This window comes from Chanodichthys erythropterus, chromosome 16 (genome assembly GCF_024489055.1).
Source record: "Chanodichthys erythropterus isolate Z2021 chromosome 16, ASM2448905v1, whole genome shotgun sequence".
Taxonomy (NCBI): domain Eukaryota; kingdom Metazoa; phylum Chordata; class Actinopteri; order Cypriniformes; family Xenocyprididae; genus Chanodichthys; species Chanodichthys erythropterus.
The window spans coordinates 5,767,494-5,791,131 of NC_090236.1; the positions used below are offsets into that span (position 1 = coordinate 5,767,494).

At 36.1% G+C, this 23,638-nt stretch overlaps 2 protein-coding genes across 5 annotated transcripts; both read right to left on the reverse strand.

Moving 5' to 3' along the window:
- Positions 1 to 472: 472 nt before the first annotated feature.
- On the reverse strand, positions 473 to 7,503 carry eif4e2 (eukaryotic translation initiation factor 4E family member 2). 2 transcript variants are annotated; one of them, XM_067363304.1, is made up of 8 exons: positions 7,390 to 7,503; positions 5,647 to 5,758; positions 5,437 to 5,571; positions 4,730 to 4,834; positions 4,496 to 4,648; positions 3,952 to 4,088; positions 1,584 to 1,658; positions 473 to 1,464 (listed from the first exon to the last, which is right to left on the reverse strand). In XM_067363304.1, the coding sequence occupies exons 1-7, from the start codon at positions 7,407 to 7,409 to the stop codon at positions 1,610 to 1,612; spliced, it is 711 nt and encodes a 236-aa protein (XP_067219405.1). In that variant the 5' UTR covers positions 7,410 to 7,503; the 3' UTR covers positions 473 to 1,464; positions 1,584 to 1,609. The 2 variants fall into 2 exon arrangements, with proteins under 2 accessions (XP_067219405.1, XP_067219404.1); XM_067363303.1 differs by lacking the exon at positions 7,390 to 7,503 and adding an exon at positions 7,268 to 7,374.
- A 428-nt stretch (positions 7,504 to 7,931) lies between these two features.
- capn10 (calpain 10) lies at positions 7,932 to 23,346 on the reverse strand. Of its 3 annotated transcripts, none has more exons than XM_067363302.1 (13): positions 23,143 to 23,346; positions 22,654 to 22,807; positions 20,976 to 21,107; positions 17,268 to 17,464; positions 16,935 to 17,161; positions 15,662 to 15,803; positions 13,928 to 14,094; positions 13,545 to 13,777; positions 13,266 to 13,465; positions 12,379 to 12,625; positions 12,003 to 12,199; positions 11,020 to 11,065; positions 7,932 to 8,981 (listed from the first exon to the last, which is right to left on the reverse strand). In XM_067363302.1, exons 2-13 carry the CDS (start codon positions 22,783 to 22,785, stop codon positions 8,955 to 8,957), a joined length of 1,947 nt encoding a protein of 648 aa, XP_067219403.1. In that variant the 5' UTR covers positions 22,786 to 22,807; positions 23,143 to 23,346; the 3' UTR covers positions 7,932 to 8,954. The 3 variants fall into 3 exon arrangements, with proteins under 3 accessions (XP_067219403.1, XP_067219401.1, XP_067219402.1); XM_067363300.1 differs by having other exon boundaries at positions 22,654 to 22,820; XM_067363301.1 differs by having other exon boundaries at positions 22,654 to 22,820; positions 23,138 to 23,346.
- Between the last annotated feature and the right edge of the window lie 292 nt (positions 23,347 to 23,638).

Consider the following 23,638-nt stretch of genomic DNA (forward strand, 5'->3'; position numbering starts at 1 on the left):
ACAGAAAAAAAACAAAAAACTTTTTTTTTAAAAAAAGCTTTGTAAAGTTTATCTTTGATTAAAATATTCTACAACTAAATCAAGCCTCACTTCATTAAAATCTTTTCAAATGAATCAACCGAGTAGTAAAGATTCCTAAAATCATAAAATGTTTCGAAAATATTGGACTGTTGTGTAAAAGGCATCATGGAGGATTTCCACCCTTTAACAGAAAGTTTTTAGTCTGAAGAAAAAGATCTTTTGATGTATAAAAATGCCCTTTTTCTTCAACAAAATTTACTGGAAAAATATCTTAGATAGTTAAGGACATGGGCTAAAAAAGCCCAGATTCAGTCCTCATTAGAAATTTTCAGAGACCTAGCTAGATGTGAACATTTTAAGAGCAGGTATCATCAGCAGGGATGTACGTGTAATTAATGTTCTTTACTACCAATAAAACAGACACACCAGAGCTGAAAATTAGCAGCAGATGCATAATCAACATTTATTGCTATGATCAATCATAATTAAAAACACCCTTTCCTTTCCACTTTTTTATGTACCTCAAATACAACTGTCCAGCACCAGCACTGAATTTCAGGCAGTATAAAGTGTTGATCCACAGCCCCCTTTAACTATCAGTGTTTGTTAGTTAGGATATCTGAATAATGTCCGAGTGATTTTTAAAACAGGGCTTGAAGTCCTATGAATAGAGTCATTTCTCCAGTGTCGACGACTCCAGCGGATGTTGAGCGATCTTGGAAATCAGTGTTTTGCCGGAGGCGAAGGCCAGGCACAGTGAATCAGGCAGCATGGCACCCATCCCTGGTAGGGCACTGTCCTTTGGGTTTACACTCTCTCAAACTCAGGAGAAATAAAAAGTTTGCCATTATAGATCTCTCCAAATACACTTAGAAATATAATTTTTTTTTTTTTTTTGTACAACAGTTCTATGTTAAAACAACTCAACACTGTAGCTAAAATACTGAACTATAGTAAAATATCCCATCAACCTGCATCCTCATTGGTAAATAATGTGACCTAAATGAATTCTGTCTTCCTGCTTGGGCCATCTTTACGAGACTTTATTATTCAGATGATAATTCAGGTAAACGTGAGTACGTGACCGTACTACACAAGGGCATGTTGTTTTTCTTTTTTGGAAAACGGTGGCAGTTTCCAGCCATTAGTTCATGTCACAGTGGCTGAACTATGTGGTCCCGCTCTGATAGCTCAGCCTAATGGATGACTGGAAAACATTCGTTCGCATGGTGATGATTTGGCTCCTTCTTCTTCTGTGAGAGTTTTCAGGTGATGTGGTGTTTGGATGATTATAAAAACACAAGCCAGAAGTCTTCAATAATAAAAAAAGTCTCATGCTGACCCTTTTCATGACGTCCCTTTTGTTTTTCTTTTAAAAACAGATCAATTTCGGGTTATCATCCTCGGAAATGTCCTCTTCCTTGGGAAAATTAACTTGATAATCTAGATGAGGAGAAAAAAGTAACACTTTTACACAGTGACGAACATGATGGGAATCTCCTAATGAGAATGGAGCAGCTCCAGTGCGAGTGATAATGTGTCAGTCAGTCGTGAGTTTATACCCGTCAAACACTCTCTGGATGAAAAACTAGCGGCCTCCGCTTGCATTCACTAGACCATGGAAATCCTCCCAAGCTCTGAAAGATCACACACACAACATATATATATATATTAATACAAGTATATAAAACTATAAGAACAAGAAAAAAAAACTATTTACTAATGCATAATTTGACTTAAAGGTTCACCCAAAAATGAAAATTATCCCATGATTTACTCTCTCTCAAGCCATCCTAGCTGTATCTGACTATCTTCTTTCAGATGAACACAATCGGAGGTATATTTAAAAATATCCTTAGTCCTCCAAGGTTTATAATGGTTGTAATCCATACAGCTTCAGTGGGTTAATAAAGGCCTTTTGAAGCAAAGCGATGCATTTTTGTTAGGGATGTAACAATTCACTCAACTCATGATTCACGTAACTAGTTTCACGATACGATTTTCTCACTATTTTTTTTTTTAACAAAATTAGATTTAAATAAGAAAGTGTCTATTTATTATTTCTCAGACAAAATGCAGAGCATATTTCTTTGTGAAATTGAAATATCTTTATAACAAAACTGAATTGAAATTTTAAAACAAATCCTAAATCAAATAATTAAATGAATAATACAAATAAAAGAAATCTCTTCATATGAGTACATAAACAAGATGTTTATTTGCTCTATTACAGGCTGAACTATCTGTAGCCATTTAAAATTAGAAGCAACCACTGCATTTTAATCACGATCCCAACAAAGATGCTACATACATGCAGCATGAACAGTTTTTAATTTAAATTAGATTGTATACTTTTTAACATTTGAAGAAAAAAAAAGAATTTTCAGACTTTAGCTTTGTGAAAGTATGCTACATAAAACTTCATTAAAGTAGACGGGCTGCATGAGAACGCAAATTCACTGACTTGACAGCAGGTGGCGCTTATGGAACATTTATCGCGATTCATTTTGCATCTCAACCGACTTGAATCGTTACATATTTTGATCGATTTTCAACCGATTCCGGATGCATCGTTACATCCCTAATTTTTGTAAGAAAAATATCTATATTCAAAACTTCATAAATTCAAATAACTAGCTTCCCGTGGATGAACGTACGCATACTTGCGCCAAATGAGTAACCCGTGACAGGATGCATGACGCAGGATGTAGGAGTAGTGTAATCTTAGAAGCCTCTCGCGGTTCAAACAAATAGGGCTGTGCAACAAACTCAAGCTCCTCTTCTCTTATATCGAAATCCTCTGACATTTCTCTTTAAAATTTCTTGTTTTAGACTTTTAATTCATGACCAGTGTTTTGTTTTGCTCTCTCCTCCACGTTTGTCATTGCATCCAGGTCAAAGGTTGCTCTTCCGCCCAAATCGACTTGCACAGTATGCGTACGGTCGTCTGCTGGAAGCTAGTTATTTGAATTTATAAAGTTTTAAATATGGATATTTTTCCTACAAAAACGCATCGCTTCACTTCAAAAGGCCTTTATTAACCCACTGGAGCCGTATGGATTACTTTGATTATGGATGGATGATTTTTTTTTTTGTTCAAAATATGGGCCCCCATTCACAACCATTATGAACCTTTGATGACTTGATTTGCAAATATATCTCCGATTGTGTTCATCTGAAAGAATATTGTCATATACACCTAGGATGGCTTGAGGGTGAGTAAATCATGGGAAAATTTTATTTTTGGGTGAACTATCCTTTTAATTTGACATAAAACTCATATTGTCTGACATGTAGTAAATGTATATATCTCACAGTCATATATGGTATGATGGTCACATCACATGTCAAGCTTTATGCATAGTTTGCTGGTTTAAGACTCTCTCCCCTATTTAACTCTATATTTATTGTAATTGATAGACTCATAAGAGTTTTTACTATTTAATAATATATGCATATACACTATCATCCAAAAGTTTGTGATCGGTAACTTTTTTTTGATGTTTTTGAAAAAAAGTCTCTTATGCTCAACAAAGCTGCATTTATTTGATACAAAATAAAACCCAGTAATATTGTGAAATATTTTTACATTTAAAACAACTGATTTCTATTTGAATATATTGTAATTTATATCTGTGATGCAAAGCTGAATTTTCAGGATCATTACTCCAGTCTTTAGTGTCACATGAATGAAATCATTCTAAAATGCTGATTTGCTGCTCAATAAACATTTCATCTTATTATCAATGTTGAAAAGGGTTGTAATTATTTTTGTGGAAACCATGACATATTTTTTCTGGATTCTTTGATGAATAGAAATTTTAAAAGAATAGCATTTATTTAAAATGGAAATCTTTTGTAACATTATAAATGTATTTACTGTCGCTTTTAACCAATTTAGTGCATCCTTGCTGAATAAAAGTAACTCACTTGATGCTGTCTGTGTGTGTTTTGTACTCCATAATGGTATTGGGAGGCAGGTTGAGGACTCTGCGTAAAGTGTCTCTAATGCGAGCAGTGGTGGCCTGGTCACTGGCTGTCTTATTCCAGATAGAAATTATATCCTCCTTCAAACAAAAACACAAATATTTATTCAATACAGAACACTTAAGTAAAGTGCTAAGAATAAGCAAAGTGCTAATATACTACAGCAAGAGCAGTATAGCAGTCATTTGATTTTAAAATCTCAAAATTGACAAGGAGACTCAACTACATAATTATTAGTCACCATGAAATCAAAATTGATCATTTTTAATTTTGTATGAAATATTGCAGTAATCGTTATACATCATTTATCTGTGCACATCATTATTTTTTAAATGCATGTGCCCCTTGTAATCTTTAATCAAAATTATTTCCCCTCCCTCTTAAAGCATCATCTCTTCTACTCACTCACATGACATCACAGCAATAGCAAACCACATATGATCCAACCATCCAATCAATTCCTGTCCTACAAAGTAAACTGCATTACCTGAAAGCGAACAGACACAACGGCCCCACAGATCTCCTCGCCCACCATGAACTGCTCGCCCAGCATTGCCAAGATCAGATTCTCCCAGCAGCGTGACGCCAGGCCTTTACGCAGCCGAATGATCCATTTACCTCCACTCTTATTTGCATCATCCTATACAATCCAATACAATAGAAATTCTATTAGCTGCCATTAGAAAAGCTGCTTACATACATATAATCTGACCAAACTCACCTCCCACATGGGTTTAATTCCTTCCTTAAACAGGTGGAAATCACTGTGACCAGTCAGATCACCCGGTCGGATCATGTGACTATAAAAACGCCAGAACTGCTCCACCTACAAACATAAAACAGCTGTTGAACTGTCAATCATGTGACCTACCGCAAGGCAATCTAACTTCAATCCCCACTGTGCATGTGGGGGTTGAAGTTAGACTTAGTCTATACAAAGACTATTGATATAGAAAGACTGTTCACTCCAACCAGTTATTAATGAGAGAAACTGCAACGCGCAATATGCTGGAATAGGTCCCGCTTACTAAGTAAAAGAGCCAATCACTGATTGGTAAAGTCATTGCGACACTGCAGCTGCCGTTAGAGGCTCCGGTTCTTATAGAAACCTGAGACTGGGACTGCACATGCACATTGGCTCTTCTAGCCTAAAAAATAAGAGATTTTAATGCTATTTTAGCATAAGAAACAACATTTACGGTATGGTTCATGTCAGGTTTTGTTGCTGATTTGAAGCATGTTATTTAATTGTGAGTTCACCTGACCTCTACAAGAGATTTCAGGATTCCCCCATTTAAATAGATAGGACTTGGTCTTGGATGCCTGAGATAGCTGCCCCAAATATGGCCGCAGAGTGAACAGACTTTCCTTGAAAGGGACTTTGGTCTGAATTAACATGTTCATGTGAGTTTTCTTGCGTGAGGTTACCGAAGCAAAGCTGCCGATCTGTTTAATGTTCTGTTCGTAGCTCTGTGTGCTGGCCGGCCGTCCTGGTGTACGACGAGAATACCAGAACGTGTAGTTGTACTGAAGAGGGTGCTCTCCGGCCCCTGGGACCACGGCCTGCAGAAGTAGAGCAGTTCACAGTTACTGTATCTATCACTCCTGATCCATCCATCTATCCATCCATCCATATACCTTTCTTTTGGTAGTGTTAGAGTCCTTCTCCTCGTCGTCATTTTTTTCCTTCTCCCCGTCTTTCGGTGAGCCGTTGTCCTGGTCGTGATCTCCACTGTCATCATCTTTCAGGCTTAAATGGAAACAAAACTCTCAATACCACTCAACCACAATATGTTATTTATCACTGTGGCTTCAATCAAGAGCAATAATTCATAATTCAATTAGGAACTAAAGCATATATAACTGAACTCATAAGTAATTATATATATATATATATATATATATATATATATATATATATATATATATATATATATATATATATATATATATTTAAATTCAGTTTTTAATGTTTTAACATTCTTCTGCTCACCAAGGCTGTATTTATTTGATCAAAAATACAGTAAGAACAGTAATACTGTGAAATATTATTACCATTTAAAATAACAATTTTCTATGTGAATATATGTTAAAATGTAATTTATTCCTGTGATGCAAAGCTGATTTTTCAGCATCATTACTCCAGTCTTCAGTGTCATATGATGCCTCAGAAATCATTCTAATATGCTGAACATTTATTTTTATGAATGTTAAAAACAGTTATGTACATTTTTTCAGGATTCTAGAAAATTCAAAAGAACAGCATTTATTTGAAATAGAATATTTTGTATTATAAATGTCTTTACTGTCACTTTTGATCAACTGAATGCATCCTTGCTGAATAAAAGTATTAATTTCTTAAAGTTCTTTAAAAAAAAAAATTTTTTTTTTACTGACCCCAAACAGTAGTGTATGTTACAAAAGCTTTCTATTTCAGTTAAATTCTGTTCTTCTGAACTTTCTTTTCATCAAAGAATACTGAAAAAAAATTGTACACAACTGTTTTCAACATTGATAATAGTAATACATGTTTGTTGAGCATATTATATATATATATATATATATATATATATATATATATATATATATATATATATATATATAGATAGATAGATAGATATAACATATTTTAAATGGCAATAATATGTTATATAAAAAGTATGTTATAAAGCATAAATATGTATGTATAAGCTTAAACTTATACATACTTTTTGTAACGTCCTTTATAACACCCACTGTACTTTTCTGTTATAATCGTCAGCTTTATTACACAGAGGACAGAGGCCCTGTCTGAGTTTGCAGAGACAGAAGAAACTACCTTATTTGACCCTGCAATTATAATGGTCAGTGGTCACGCATGAAAAGTTTGCAAACATCATAAAGTACGCTGGTTATGTAACAGATGATTATCTACTGTAGTTTCGTATTCACTCGCCATGTATAGCGTGCTTCGCTTATGCACAACCCCTCGCGTGTTTATACGCAGCCTACAGCCCCACATGTCATTCCAGCAGGCTGCAGAGTTTGAGCCCGGGTCGCAGAGCACCTGCCCCCGCTGCTCACACACACGCCTAACCCGGTGATCCGTACTCGGCCTGGAGGCCCTGTGCATGCAGATCTGGCTTTATAAGAGGTTATTTGCATGCTGCATTCACCGCATGAATTAAAACACAATCCATCTGCCCACAAAACGTAGGAGTCCAATCATACAACTAAACATAGTGACCCTCCCAGCCCATGCCAAAGCTTCTAGACACACCTCTTTTCCCCCTCTCTCTTTTCTCTCTCTCTCTCCGTGTTAAAGAGATACTTGAAACGCATGCGTTTGCATTCACGCACGGCTAAACCCCACTAACGTGCTGCGTTGTTTTTATTACTCACGCGTCAAATTTGTTGTTCATTATTTTCTAGGTGAGTGTCTATATCCGCTCTCGCGCCGACGGCAGCCCCGTCAATTCCGCAGCAACGGCGGCGCGCACTAGTGGTGGTGGCGGGCGCGCGCATAGCACCGTGGTAGGTGACGCGCACGCTGTTCACTTAGTGAATATCTGTATTTTGTTGCAGAGTGGAACTTATCCTAGTCTAATAAACATTTTGGTAAATAGCTAATGTAAAAAAAAAAAAGTTGTCTAAAGGTTATCCATGAATTATTAAATTAATCATTTTCCCCACAATGACAGTACATATTAAAAAAGTAACAACTTTTTTTGTTTATAAGGCCAAGTAATGCCATGTAATGTTGTGTAAGAAAAGTCTTTGGGGAATAGATGATAAAATGTTCTGTTTACATAAAGTATGAATAGTTTATACAAGAAAGTTGTATATAGACTTGTCATTTATATGCATGTAAATAATCCTATTTGTTTTAGGAATGACAAATAAAGTAAGATTCAAGTATTTAAATTCAAAATAATTTAATGGCTATTGCTACACACATAACAGACACACACAACAGTATATTTGCTTCATATAACGAGTCATTGTGTGGCGGCTCCAAGGGCTGGACCAGGGCGGCAAGTTCATCACTAGTGCGGCACTAACAGGCCTGCGGATCCTAACACACACAAACAATTAGCGCTCATGGAGGCCGACGGGGCAGTGCCTGCGTGAGGCGCTCCACTTCTGCAACACACTTCAGAGAGAGCTGGAGCTTCAAAAGAGCCGTGGACTCTTTATTCAATCAATGTCTACCCTTCTTTTGCCAATAACACCCCCATATTTATTCATCCTCTGCATCCTTTTTTTTCCGAACAATCTGATTATTTTTGCATTTCTCTCTTTCTGGTCTATCTTTCACAGTAACCTTAAATATCAAATAGTACAAATTTTAGCAAGAAATTCGACAAAGTGAATAACCACATGGTAATGTCTGTTTTTAGATAATCTAGTAAACAAAACACTTAAAAATAAAAGGTACTTCTCATTTGATTATTTTCATCTGCTTTGCAGCTTGGAAAAAAACCAAAAGAAAAGATCATTAATCATAAATCTGTGATCATTCATAATAAATAAATCTGACATCAACACATAGTTATAGTACATTACAGTTAAAACAAAAGTTTTTATAATAATCTTATAAAATGTATCAATCCAACACAATATTCTGAGTAAAATCACACATCAGTGAATGCTATATTAATGTGCCAAGTTACCTTGTGACAAAGTTGCCTGAACCACTAGTCCACTAATCCTGTATAATTAGGCTGGTTTCAGATTCACATGACCCAGATCTGGCATGTTTGTAAGGGAGTGGTTATTGGAAGAATAGTCGACCAGTGTGACAAATCCCTACATGTTATATATCCACTGCTGATGGTTTTTGGTAGATGTTTGTGGTGAGTGCACCAACGGCTCCCAGTGGACAAGACTATGCTCGGGCTACACGCTACACACCCTCTCATGTGCTTTCATCTCAACATGAGCATCTGATCCATTTCCCCAGACTATCATCTCATCACAGAGATACAGGAGACCTGTGAGAGGAAAGGGAAAGAAAGAAGAGAGATGTTACAAAACTAATGGTACATTAGCTGCCATGAAACTACTTACAGTGGAGAGCAGTGGAAGTACAACAAAATACAGAACTGTCAATTACAGAAATGGTACAAACAGATAAGCAAATAAGTAGTTATTTAGCAGGCTGGGGGAAAAACATATAAACATAAATTAATGCTGTCGATTTAATGCGTTAATTAGATTGATTAATTAATTATGGTAAAAAATAATGCATTTAAATTTTTAAAGCATTTAAAGGTGCCCTAGATTCAAAAATTGAATTTACCTTGGCATAGTTGAATAACAAGAGTTCAGTACATGGAAATGACATACAGTGAGTCTCAAACACCATTGTTTCCTCCTTTTTATATAAATCTCATTTGTTTAAAAGACCTCCGAAAAACAGGCGAATCTCAACATAACACCAACTGTTACGTAACAGTCATTTGCATATGCCAGCCCATGTTCCCAACATTATGAAAGGCATTAGACAAGGGCAGGACGTCTGGATCTGTGCAGAGCTGAATCATCAGACTAGGTAAGCAAGCAAGGACAACAGCGAAAAATGGCAGATGGAGCAATAATAACTAACATGATCCATGATATCATGATATTTTTAGTGATATTTGTAAAGTGTCTTTCTAAATGTTTTGTTAGCATGTTGCTAATGTACTGTTAAATGTGGTTAAAGTTACCATCGTTTCTTACTGTATTCACGGAGACAAGAGCCGTCGCTATTTTCATTTTTAAACACTTGCAGTCTGTATAATTCATAAACACAACTTCATTCTTTATAAATCTCTCCAACAGTGTAGCATTAGCCGTTAGCCACGGAGCATAGCCACAAACTCATTCAGAATCAGATGTAAACATCAAAATAAACACTGTACTTACGCGATTAGACATGCTGCATGACGAACACTTTGTAAAGATCCATTTTGAGGGTTATATTAACTTTTTTTTATGTTTTTTAGGGAAGCGAGAGCTCTTGGGGCGTGGAGCACCAGATTTAAAGGGCCACACACCCTGAATCGGCTCATTTCTAATTATGCCCCAAAAATGAATTTAAAAAAATCTATGGGGTATTTTGAGCTGAAACTTCACAGACACATTCAGGGGACACCTTAAACTTATATTACATCTTTTAAAAAAAAGTTCTAGGGCACCTTTAACGCACTTGCCCCGCCCCTATGTAGTTCATATAACATTTCATACAGTTGATTGATGGCGAATATGAAGCAGGGCAACAACTCACTGCACGATGAAGCCAGTAGAATATAGTTAGAATGTAACTAAAATTCAAGACATGGGGGCAAAAATGCCCTGTTCAAGTTGTCGTCTCATATTTAGATCATATGTGTTAAGCAATATCACACGAGTAGCGAGTGCACTATTACACGAGTGCTGTTTTTATCCCATAGCCAATATAAAAAAGTACAAATGCAATACTGATTTTATACAACAGTTCAGTAAATAAGAACTTAATATTGTGTTATTTTATTGTGTATTTTGTTCAATTTTGCCAATAAAAATATAAAGACAAAGCAGAACTGTTCATCTCTGCCCAATGCACAGCAGTGTTTTTCATTTCTGAATCCGTGAAACCAATGATTCAGTGGACCATTCATAAAAGACTTAGACTAGAAGCGGTGCTACACAGACCGATCAGTGTGTGACTTCAAAGTACAGCCAGAGTGATTCAAAAGCAAACAGAGCCATCTGCTCTCTAATTGCTCTCGCGTTACTTCGATGTCATACACTGATAACAAATCATACACAAATCCAACAAGCCTGAAGAGAACTATTTATTTCACTCCTGAATGAATCAGCCGTTTGAATGAATCAAATGAATGAATGAACGAACGACTTAACCATTAAGACATTTACCGCCACCTACTAGCAGTTTTAGTTTCTTATTTAGAGTCGAATTTTATTTAAAGCTACACTAGCCCTAGTAGCTAAAAGCTCATGGCTTGAATGTGAACTGAAAATGAGATTGATGAGAAAGATTGTTACCTCCTGCACGGCATGGCCCAGAAGCTCTTGACTCTGCATTGCTTTCCTGAGGAGGTTGACAACATTAGCACTTTACTCAATCAGAGCCAAAGATTCACATCCAGCAATGTCAAGCAGCAAACATTTCTTAACATGAAAAAATATTGTACATGTTTTTTGTTTTTAATTTGTCATTGTACAGCATTGGTCTTTTTAAATTCTAATTACAGCAAGTTAACATCATTAATTGAAGAATGGCTATATATACACAAGATTTTATAAACATCCATGACCTTAATCAAAAACTTAAAACTCCCTAATATTTCCAGGTTTTGTATATAATAGGAATGTTGTGTAGTAAGAAGCCCCTTAAAGGTGCAGTACGTAATTTCCAAGAAATGCTGTTGAGAGTGGACTGGACAGAACACCACAACTTGTAGCCAATCAGCAGTGAGCAAGAAAAAGAGAAGGTTGATAGGCATTACAAAAGAGAAAAGATGAGAGGAATATCACTGGAAAAGGCACAGTTATGATCAGGAAAGAGCTTTAGGACCGTCAATATTAGAAAAGATTTCCAGCATTGAAGAGACCTCAGCGGGAAGGCCTGAAAATGGACACAGAGGTTGTGTATTTTCTGCTCCATACATGAGTAATATTGGTTTTGCTGTTTCACAGAACCAAGATGTGCTGTTGTTGTAAGGCCAGCAATAGTAACAGGGCAGTTTTTAGTGTCATCTGTGCTGCTAGCGACTAACAACCAACTCTTGCTTGTATATATATTTGTGTACTGTATGTTCATTTTTTGTTCTTCCTTGTCGTTCGTTCTTCATCTTCACTTTATTTGGCTTCGCTTCAGCTATGATAAAGAGACATCCGCTCTTGCATTGCGTTTTCAATGCTTTTGTGTTCTTTTTGAGTTTGCGTTTTTCCACCCATCTGATATTTTTTTCATTACCATGTCTGTTTAGAGGCTCCGTACTACAGAGTGTAGGCAGAGTGCTTACCGATGTATCCTGCGAAGAAGAGTAAGAGTGAAGTGAGCGCTGAGTTCCGGCTGGTAGGTGGAGGGAATTACGACATACTCGCCCGGCTGTAGATGGCAAAACACACTGACCTCCTGGGAGTGGGCATGAGGTACACAACTAACCACAGGACACATGGAACCAGGGGTTAACAGGAAGCCAGAACCACTGTCAGGTACCTGGACACATTAAAATATCATGAAGGCATACCAAAAAATAATCAATATTGAATGTTAGACACCTTCACCAAACTAATACTAGAACAATTATGATTAAAACTGAACACTTTTAGCACAATAAACACAACTCTTTTTAGCAGTTTAGATGCCTCGAAAATTAGAAATGAATAATTACTGACCTTATAAATATGAAAGCCAATGGCATGGAGGGCATTTTCGGGCCTGTTTTGGCGTAGAGTGACCCTTATGTTGTTACCTCCAGGGTCATAGGTCACAGTAAGGGGTATACGGGGGTTGTGTCCATGTGTGGCGAAGTTGCGACTTCCTCCAGCAGTAGAACCAACGGACCAAGAGCCATGAGAGCTGATGGTTTCCCACTCAGCCTCTGAACAGTGCTGAAGAGGAGGAGGAGTTGATTTCATCACACTGGAGAGAAAAAAGCAGGCATTTTAGGCCAATAAGATGTTTTTATTGCATCATATCGCATATCTAGATGCAGTTTGATATGGCCATTAATAATTGGTGTCATTACTATATAGTATATTTATACAGTACCCTTAAAAAGTTTGGGGTCAGCAAGATTTTTCTAAAGAAATTAAACTTTTTATTTAGCAAGAATGCATTAAAATGATAAAAAATGACAGTATTTATATTGTTACAATAGATTTCTATTTTAAATAAATGCTGCTCTTTTGAATGATTCTATTAAAAAATTCATGAACAAAAATCATGGTTTCCACAAAACTATTATGCAGCACAACTGTTATCAACATTGATAACAAGAAGTTTCTTAAGCACCAAATCAGCATATTAGAATGATTTCTGAAGGATCATGTGACACTGAAGACTGGAGTAATGATGCTGAAAATTCAGCTTTACCATCACAGGAATAAATTACATTTTAAAATATATTAAAATATTATTTCTGATTAAAAAAAAAAAAAAAAAATGCAACCTCCGAGACCATAAGAGACTTCTTTTAAAAACATTAAAAAAATCTTACTGACCCCAAACTTTTGAACTGTACAAGAGGTTCAGTTCAGTAAGTATGTCTTTGTGCAATGACCTGAGAGAGGTAGAGCAGGATGAATGAATTCTCAAGAGGAAGCGGCCCTCTGCTCCCTGCAGGAATGTACTTGGCACCAGCAGGTAAAAACCAGGATTCAGGTGAGTATCTACAACCACTTCCCGATCATACGCATGCGTGTGTGACACAATCGGAGGCTTGTTCAGTGTCCGCACCAAGTTAAAGTGTTTCTTCTCCACCTAAACATATTAAATATAACATACGTCATAATGTAATATGTTCAATCACTCAAAAATTATTGTTTTGTGACTCTCTAACCTTCCACACATGTAGTGCAATGGCCTGGAGGTGCGGATGCTGCTGAGCGCCGCCCTCTGCTGGTCGTTCAGGGCGTCCGTACTGAAGCAAAGATATCAAAACTTCTCCTCTCTCGCACACTTTCAACCAGAACTTAGGGTTGCTGCTAAAAGTGCTGTTGTTTCGGCAACCGCCTGCAGAGTGACCTTTAACCCAGCGGCCTCCAATCTGGTGGCTGTGGATTAGAAAGCTTCCTACATGAAGGGAAATGACACATTAATATATATTATTTTATAATATAAAAAATTATTATTTTTAAACTGTCAAATTATTCACTAGATATATAATTTATAAAACAGAAAAGGTCTGGTGATGTAAATGCTCTAAGAATGTATAGCCAATACCTGTGTAGATGCTTTGGAGGTGTCCTGCATCACTGATGGGATAGCCCACAGTGACCTCATCAAATTCCTGCTGGAATTCTTTCAGGTCCATCCAGAACTCCCCCGCTGCTGTGCGGCCCAGTAGAGCCTGAGCGCAGGAGGCCTCCAGAGAAGCCCACCCTGATCCGCTGTAGAGAGAGACAGACAGAACCTCTCAGACAGAAGCTTCATTTCCATTATCGCCAACATTTGAGCAGTGTTGGGGAAAGTTACTTTTAAACGTAATGCATTACAATATTGTGTTGCTCCCTAATAAAGTAACTAATTGCGTTACTTTTTATTAAAAGTAATGTGTTACATTACTTTTGCTTTACTTTATCTCACCTGGGCTGGGCTTGCTTGTTTGTTTTTTAATAACAAAAAAGCTCTAATTTTGGCAAAAGTTAAGGACCTTTCAAACCAAAAGTGAAATGAATAAACCTCAGGCTGAAGGAAATGCATATTTACACCTGTACAGTAGAGGGCGCAGCTCAAACTAACCTTTCAGCTGTGCTTTCATTCTGGATTAAAGAAGAACAGGATACAGGAGATGGAAGTTCAACACTCTTATTTCTAAATCTAAAGTAGTTCTTTCTTATTAGTATGGTTAAATTGGATCATTGAAGGTCAGCAGCAAAGATATTGGTTAATTAATAAAGTGAGATTAAAAACAAAGTATATTTGTGTATTTTAATATATTGAATTATTACAGGTTTGTGTACAATTCTGAGATTGCATTTCACTGTTTTTATTCATTTCGAGGAATACTGAATGTTTTTGTGCAAGTAAGATGAGCAAATGCATGTTCACATTTAGTCTAGAATTACACTGCACTTACTCTGTTTCTCTCAACATGGGGACAGGAGAGCTGTCAGTCAATAAATGTGAAAAAGTAACTTGCGTTAGTTATTTAAAAAAGTAACAGATATTTTGTTGTAAACGGAAAAAGTAATGCGTTACTTTACTAGTTACTTGAAAAAGTAATCTAATTACGTAACTTATTCCAAATCTAATCACAAGTTACTTGTAATGCATTACCCTCAACACTGTATTTGAGTGTGATTGTCGCGTTTCGCCCCCTAGTGGAAGCCGCATGGAACTTTCAAATAGGCTGTAAAGCATTTTCTCCTATATTTATTCATATGGTAAAAAGAATAATGTTATCCATCCACACAAAACAAATGACCACCAAAAATTTTGAAAGAAAAACACTGTAGCCTCTAGTTTCTAGAGATAATCAAGGTAAAATAATTATTTCAAACATAATTATTCATAACCACTCATTTTACGGAAGCAGAGTTTAAAGAATAAAATGTTAGTGGAAAAATATAGTTAATTCTCACTTTGTTCTTCAATAACATCATAATTTTGATTAGGTCTGGCAGTTGCATTCAGTCTAACCGCAGAAGTTCAAATAAGTCAACGCATACAAAGCTCAAATAGTACTGCTCACCATTATAAAAGAATGACTTCCAGCAACACACAGCACTGAAGTAACTAATAAAAGTAAAATAGATTAAAAAAAATTGCTATGAAGACCCTTATTATTATGTTAGATATATTTAAATCAATCTAAACAGATATGAAAATTTACAATTATAATAAATTGTTAAAAAAAACCCATCTATTTATAATACATATATGGAATATATGTACACAAAATAAACCAAAAAATGGACCAGTATGTGATCATTCAGCATGTATTTCCCTCCATACCTCTCCCTCCAGACCCCGGCCCAGCTCTTCCTCCCCCAGGGGTTTCGTATCCTGATCAGTTCCACTTGTTCACCTGTAGTCGTTGTCACATTTGTCCACTCCATCACACTCATGGCGTGGAACTGGCCAAGCTCTGGGACGCCTGCAGAGAGAGAGAGAACAAACCCATTACTACAGCTAATACAGTACATCATACCTGACTGAGAGAGGCAAAATGAGGCAAAAGTACCTCTTTATAAAACACCTTATAATGTACTAGCAGATATTTTTTTTTCCATTTTTAATGCATAAATGAATACTGCAATATTTCTCACCTCTTTCCTCATTAAAAACAGTGAGGCATAAGGAAGAAGCACCTTCCTCTAATACTTCCTGTGGTATTTTGTGAAAGATTTTCTGTGAATTGTAAAGTTGCCAGCAAAAAGTTCACGGTATAAATTAGGGAAATTCTAAAATCTAACCCTAAATATGAACAATTGCTGTGAAAGTCTATAAATCACTCCCTAATAGTGTTATTTTTAACTAAAACTATTAAACAACAGTTTTGTTAATTGAAATAAAATAAACATTAACTGAAATAAAAGATTAAAAAATACTCAAATAAGATATGTTGCCTTGGCAACTACCTGAAATAAAATAAGCTTAAGTTAAAGTACTAAAATTACTAAAACTGAAATAAAAATAATCCAAAATATAAAAAAAGAAGAAAAAAAGAATGACAACAAAGTGATTAAAACTTTAACTTTAAAATGAAAACTGAAAATATAAAAATAAAATCGAATAAAAAAAATACTGTAATTGTATATTACAGTAATAATACTAAAACAACATTGCCTGGCTGTGTCAAACAACAGTAACTTATTTGTCACGGCAAGTCACATAGTGTCATTATTCAGATCAAGTCAGTTCAATGTTGTTTCAGGTCAGTTCAATAACTGTCAGTTAAAAGTTAGTGTAAACATCCAGCTAAATTCAGTTCAAACTGAGCAGGCCGGAGGCGACAGCGGCAATAAACCAAAACTCCAACAGGTGACAGTAGTGGAGAGAGAGTAAAAAAAAAAACCTTTAAAAGAAACCAGGCTCAGGCGGAAGGCCAGTTCTCCTCTGGCATAAATGAACAAGTACAGTGTGATTTATGATTACAGACTGCATCAAAGGTCAGTCTTTGTGGACTGATATTATTCAAAATGTTCATTTCAGCTTTTTCTGCTTGAAGATTGGGATTATGGGGAATTCGGCGAGAAGAAAGTCAGTGGTTACTTTTCTCCCTCACCTGTGGAAGCGCTGTGGACACAGCAGCTGATGGCACATCGCTCCTTCAGCTCCAGTGAGAGTTGAGATAGACTCGTCCCATTAGCTGTGTGTTGAGTCTGGGTGTCGTTGGGTTGTTGTGGTGACTCCGCCCCTTTTAGACTCCATCGTACCCCTATGGTTCCGCTCAAGTCCACCATTGCCTCACATACTTGGCCTGCCCACAAATGCTCATATGAACCATGTAGCCTAGTATGAAATCATAATAATGCTTCAATTATTATGATTATTAGTTCAAACATCAAATCAATATGAAATTTTATATATTCACAGACATCTTTGCACCAGCACATACTTGGCATATGCTTTCTCCAAAAGTGCTACCCAGAATGCCCTAGGGCTCTGGCATCGTGAGAAGCAGAGAGTGTCATTGACACAGGGCAGCCGGTCATCCACCCGTACTTCTATCCAGTGCCCGTTATGCCAGAACCGGAACCTGAACTCACCGTGATAAGCACAGTCACCCCACAAGGGCTGTTCCAGTGGAAATACCTGATAACAAACAAAAGTTTAGAAATTTCAACTTTACGCAAATGAAAAGCGAATCTCGCGAGTGACAACCAATAGGAGTGAAGACTGTGGAGCTCACGTCAACGTCTCGAGTGCAGCAGGTAAGACAGGACAAATTTCAGGAGTGATTTCATTGTTTTATATGGTTTGACTAAAACCCCACATAATAAAATCATGCGTGGAAAAGAAACTGTCGGCAGTTTGATTCATACATTGATAGTTTGTGTGTTGTTAATTATATGATGTTTAGCACTGCTGCAGTTCATATTACAATTTCCCCTGTATTAATGGGACAAAAAACGTGATTATTTGTCAAATCTGAATGACATTTAATTCATTTTTGACAGTATAAGCGAGTTTAATTTGTTGACTGATCGATCATTAATCTGGTCAATGATTTAATGCACTGAGCAGTGCTGTGGTTTACATAACAACAGCAGAATGTTAATTTTAATTACTTTAATTCTAATTCCTAACCGAATGACATAATCGCATTAGAAATGGATAAATATGAAACTGTTGATTTAAAGATGTTTTTTCATATATAAAAATAGTATATTTTGTCTTTATATTTACAGTAAGCAGTTTCAGAAGGAGACTCTGTTACATCATTCACAGGGCTTCAATGGAGTGGGCGGATCTTTTGGTGCGATTTGCTTGTCGTGATTGTCTGATTGGAGAATCATAGTTAACGCCGTGTCTACACTGGACGTGACAAAGTGATCATTGCGAATGCCTTGGTTTCCCGTGTCAGAAGTAGCATGAGCGTTTGAAGTACATCAGAAATTGAAAGGGGCATCAGATAATTGGAATTTGCCGCACCGCATCCAGTGTAGACAACATTACTGATTATGATGAATTCTATTTGCTTTTGAAGCGTCACGCTGCTTGCGGCTGATTTTGACACAGTGTGATTTAGTTTATGAGGAATTCCAATTTGAAACATCATTATTTTAAAAATAAGTTGAAATAACACAGGCTGATACACCATAATTAAACAACTTTATAGGTTGTTTAAAATGCCCACTGAAGTGAATGTGTTAACATAATTTCAACTGAAACAGGAAGACAGGACAGGATATATCTATATCTAAGATTTTTAATGTTTTTAAAAGAAGTTTCGTCTGCTCACCAAGGCTACATTTATTTAATTAAAAATACAGTAAAAACAGTAATATTGTGAAATATTATTACAATTTAAAATAACTGTGTACTATTTAAATATATTTGACAAATTAATTTATTCCTGTGATGCAAAGCTGAATTTTCAGCACCATTACTCCAGTCTTCAGTGTCACATGATCCTTCAGAAATCATTCTAATATGCTGATTTGCTGCTCAATAAGCATTTATGATTATTTTCAATGATGAAAACAGTTGTGTACTTTTTTTTTCAGGATTCCTTGATGAATAGAAAGATCAAAAGAACAGCATTTATCTGAAATACAAAGCTTCTGTAGCATTATACACTACCGTTCAAAAGTTTGGGGTCAGTAAGAATTTTAATTTTTTTGAAAAGAAATTAAAGAAGGTAATACTTTTATTCAGCAAGGATGCATTAAATCAATTTAAAAGTGGCAGTAAAGACATTTATAATGTTACAAAAGATTAGATTTCAGATAAACACTGTTCTTTTGAACTTTCTATTCATCAAATAATCCTGAAAAAAAATATTGTACACAAATATTTTGTACAATTGTACACATTAAATGTTTCTTGAGCAGCAGATCATCATATTAGAATGATTTCTGAAGGATCATGTGACACTGAAGACTGGAGTAATGATGCTGAAAATTCAGCTTTGCCATCACAGGAATAAATTACTTTGTGAAATATATTCAAATAGAAAACAGTTATTTTAAATTGTAATAATATTTCACAATATTACTGTTTTTTCTGTATTTTTAATTAAATAAATGTAGCCTTGGTGAGCAGACGAAACTTCTTTTAAAAACATTAAAAATCTTAGTGGTTCCAAACTTTTGGACTGTACTGTATATACAAATACAGACACATACATGTATATATTTAAGAAAAATGTTAGATTTATATATAAAATATTTATACTTACATGTACTATAAAATTATTTAAACCTGCATATATTTCTTAAATTTATACATGTATGTGTGTGTATTTATATATACATGATTATTATACACAGACCACACACATATATTACGTAAACAAAGACTTTTATTTTGCTAACGATTAATCGTTGCACATCCCTAGAGCAGACTGCTTGCGCTGCAGCGGTTCATGTGACACTAATGCAAAAACAGACTTCATTCACATCAATGAAAGGCAAATTTACACTGTCTGAAAAATCTAATTTACACCTCTATATAGCCATTCACCATATAGAAATTACTAAATGTGTGAACAAATGACCCATTTCAGTTGCAGCTTCGGCGTCAGTTTCTTGTGTAGGACGAGCCGGGACTTCAGATTCTAGAGAGCATTTAATTTGACAGAAGATCTGATGAGAAGTGCGTGGTGATGTCAAGAAAATCTGTTATACATTTTAGCAGAAGTGAGAGACTGTAAGTTTGGAACACACAGCTTATTCATAACCTTAAAGGCCCTTATAAACTTCAAACGATACTGAAGAATGAACTGATGTGATGTCATTTTGAACAATATCAGGCCAAAATTAAGTTTGTTTTGTGTTTGTTTTGCGAATTCATAACGGCTTGCCAAAGCAAACTCTCAGGAAAAGTTTGTTCCAGCTGCAAAACACCTTAGTACTTAGTATTGGTCCGTGCCGATAACGAAACAGGAGGTGTACGCTGTTTTTTCACGTGGAACCCTTCTCTCTGACTCATTTCATTACTAGAGTTTGTTAAAGTAAGATCTCCGCGGGTGAAAACATGAACACGCTGGGTAGCTGCTTTATAGTACAAAAGGAATTTGTGCTTGTGATGAATGAGGCACTGACATTGTTTTTCATGTTTGATATTTTTTTCATGTTTGAGTGCTATATAAATAAATGTGACGTGACTTGAGTGCTAATTTGCAGAGCTCGTACTAACACACCAATGTTGTTATGATCAGATGCTTTGTGCTTTCTATAAATGCTCTCTAAAAATTCTTGCCGTTTTCACATATTTACATATTCATCTAAACGTCGCTCTCAGCAGTGTGGGCGGCGTCAGATGTTCGTTTACAGTATATCGCAGCTCACGTATTTCGAACTTCGTTTTACTCCTAAATGAAGAACGAAAAAGAACTTTGCTTGAAGTATACCGGGGCCTTAAGGCTAACATATTCATACTAAAAGCTAAAAAATGAAAACATTTCACTGGGATTTTAAGGTTTATATGTTATCATTAAAAATCAGTTCCTCTATGGAGAAAATAAATAGGATCTTTTCCGGAACCCGACTCTTGTACTCTCTTAAAAGTACTGCAGCCTGAAGGGAGAAGTGCTGAGTGTAGGTTTTATTTCTAAACATTGTGGTAAAACATCTCACACATTAAACCTGACAGTGTTCACCTTGTTCAGAAGATGCTGGTTCTTGAGTAACATGGAGCAGGCACAGAGTAACCAGCAGTCTCCCAGAATGCCTTGCTTTGGGTGGGCCTCCACAGGGTCATTGGGGAAGAGTTGAGGCTGCTTGCAGATGTCCTGTAGTGGAACCAAAATGGTCAATATTCATATTCATGCATTTTATTCATATTCAAAATGGTAAAAATTCATGTTAATCATTTAATTATTTATGGCTTATGATTTATCAACATTATCTTTGATTTCATATATTCATGTACTCCTACTCCATTAATCATCATTATATTTTCAAGTATTTATTCTTTATTGTACTCATTTATGGTTATTCTTCATTGTATCGTCTTTTATCTTTAAGAGTATGTATGCTTGCTCTATTCAATTGTTCAAGTGTTCCAATGTGGCAGGTTATGACAAGTTTGTGGTTATATTACTGGATATCTGCCAAGCACTGCAGAAGTGATGATGTTTTCAGAATTAGTTGCTCATTTGAACTTGATGTACCTTTGTATGAAAATACGTGTTTCCATCTCTGCAGACATGCAATAATGTTATATTCTCTTAAAGGTGTCAAAACAACACCTTTTGTATCTATTTTCATCTATATTTGACATTTTACCAGTCACCCTGACCTACACATGACGTTACACCAACTATGACATACTGGATATGTCTGTTTAACCTTTTCTTATTAGACCAAAACATAAGTTTAAGTGGAATGTAAGTTTTCCTATGCTTATGGTATATAACTGACTGGGTCTTCGATAGTTTAACTTTTTATTTTTTGCTCTTTATGCTCTTTTCTACTTTTTGCTGTTTGCCTTCTGCTTCTACTTTCTGCTTCTGCTTCATCTCTTCAACCTCTCATTTTATTCAGCAAATATCTTAAGTTTGTTCCTTCTCTATGATCTTCACTCTTCATCTGTTAGATACAGTACTCTGGATTTTATTATAAACTATTATTTACTTGATTAATTTGTTTGTCTCTATAATTTTACATTTTTACTTAATACATTTGTTATTCCTTATTCAAATTTGATCTCTGACATAATCCTTGCTGGACTGCCTGGATCTCATTGGATCAGTTTTTGCATCACCTGGGGGATACAGACACACAGGTTTGTTTTGCTATCCGAGTGAGGACATTCCATATGCGTGATGTTTTTTAAACTGTACAAACTGTACATTCTATCCCCCTACACCACCGCTACCCATCACAGAAAACATTCAGCATTTTTACATTTTTAATAAAACATTGTTTAGTATGTTTTTAAAGCTATTTTAAGTATGACTCATGAAATGTCCTCGTATTTCATGTTTACGTTGTAATAAATCACAAACACACACACACACACACACACACACACACACACACACACACACACACACACACTGTTAAGCCAGTTTGTGAAAATCTGTAGTCTTGTATTCACTTACTGAGCGCATTTTTCCCATATGCTTAAGCATTTCCTATTGAAAAAGAATGTTTGGGGGATACTCTGGCACAGATAGTCTTATAGCTAAACCACTAACGTTAAAAACTTTCATTTTGATGTCACACAGTCTTTAAAATTGTGATAGACGCCAAGCTATATGACAGTCAGTTCTTAAAGAAGGTCTTCATGTCTGCTCACCGGAAAAGAAAGAAAGAATGACTTTTGTATGTTACCTGTGGGCGGAGCCACGTGACATCACCCACCAATTTGGAGAGCGGCGTGGTGTAGTCACTAAAGATTGAGGAGTCATCAGCAGGAAAGTCCGGGTCCACAAACAGTGAATGGTGCTCAGTCTCCGTCTCCATGGCAACCAGACCGGCTTCACTTCTCATAAGAAACGCTAACAGTAACAATCACACATGTGATAACATGGGCATGCTTTGCGTTTTACTTTTAAGACTAAAAGTCATCAAAAGACTGTCAGTGAGACCATTATCATAACCTAACTGTCTTTGCTAGTTTCTGCAAATGTGTTACTCAAAGCAGTAAATCAATAGCTGAAAACTAAATTGTCCTAAACGACAAGTTGTTTTCCAGTTGCGCTAGTCGTGTTAAAGACGGTCTTTATTTGGATTTTTTTTTTCTTTAGTGATGAACATGTTCAGATATCAAGCATCAGAGTCAGCATTAGCCTAATCATAAATCATACAGACATACGTTACCGTCAGGTCAGCTGGGTTGATAAAGGGTTAGACATGCTGCTGGCGGCTATAAATGACACAGCCAGATCGAAGCAAAGATATAGCATCTAAATCCAGTTTTATCATTCTTGCAATTGCATGCCATTACTATGTGGTTGTTGAAACACACTCAAAGAAACATAAACACCGGACCAAAGCAATTCATCCCATTACCGGAAGGACGCGCACGCCGTGGACAGCGCTGTCATCCGGGGCGGAGGAGGGAGCTGCAGCAATCGCGCCCCCTTCTGGAGCTCATCAGAACTACCATTACACGATTCGCACTGGGGCTAAGGTCTTTTCTTTAATTTTTTTTTCTGTTCCTTTGCATGTTGGCATTCTTATACGACTTTTGGTAGTAAATAAAAGTATTTCAAGGATATTCTTCATTGGTGTTTTCTCTATAGTAAAGAAGAATTCTTTATTAGAGCAAAATTTTTCATTATGGTGAAAATGACTCTACAACTGTGGGACAGTC

What these genes read in the sequence shown, in the direction of transcription:
- eif4e2 (XM_067363303.1), bottom strand. Translation starts at nt 7,329, where the DNA reads ATGCGTTTCAAGTATCTCTTTAACACGGAGAGAGAGAGAGAAAAGAGA. An exon ending in GAATTAAACCCATGTGGGAG is followed by an intron (nt 4,649 to 4,729) that starts GTGAGTTTGGTC and finishes TGGATTGTATAG; the next exon opens with GATGATGCAAATAAGAGTGG. An exon ending in ACACACACAGACAGCATCAA is followed by an intron (nt 1,659 to 3,951) that starts GTGAGTTACTTT and finishes GTGATCTTTCAG; the next exon opens with AGCTTGGGAGGATTTCCATG.
- capn10 (XM_067363300.1), bottom strand. Translation starts at nt 22,812, where the DNA reads ATGAGAAGTGAAGCCGGTCTGGTTGCCATGGAGACGGAGACTGAGCAC. An exon ending in TTGGAGAAAGCATATGCCAA is followed by an intron (nt 17,162 to 17,267) that starts GTATGTGCTGGT and finishes ATTTCATACTAG; the next exon opens with GCTACATGGTTCATATGAGC. An exon ending in TCCTGCTCTACCTCTCTCAG is followed by an intron (nt 12,626 to 13,265) that starts GTCATTGCACAA and finishes TTTTCTCTCCAG; the next exon opens with TGTGATGAAATCAACTCCTC.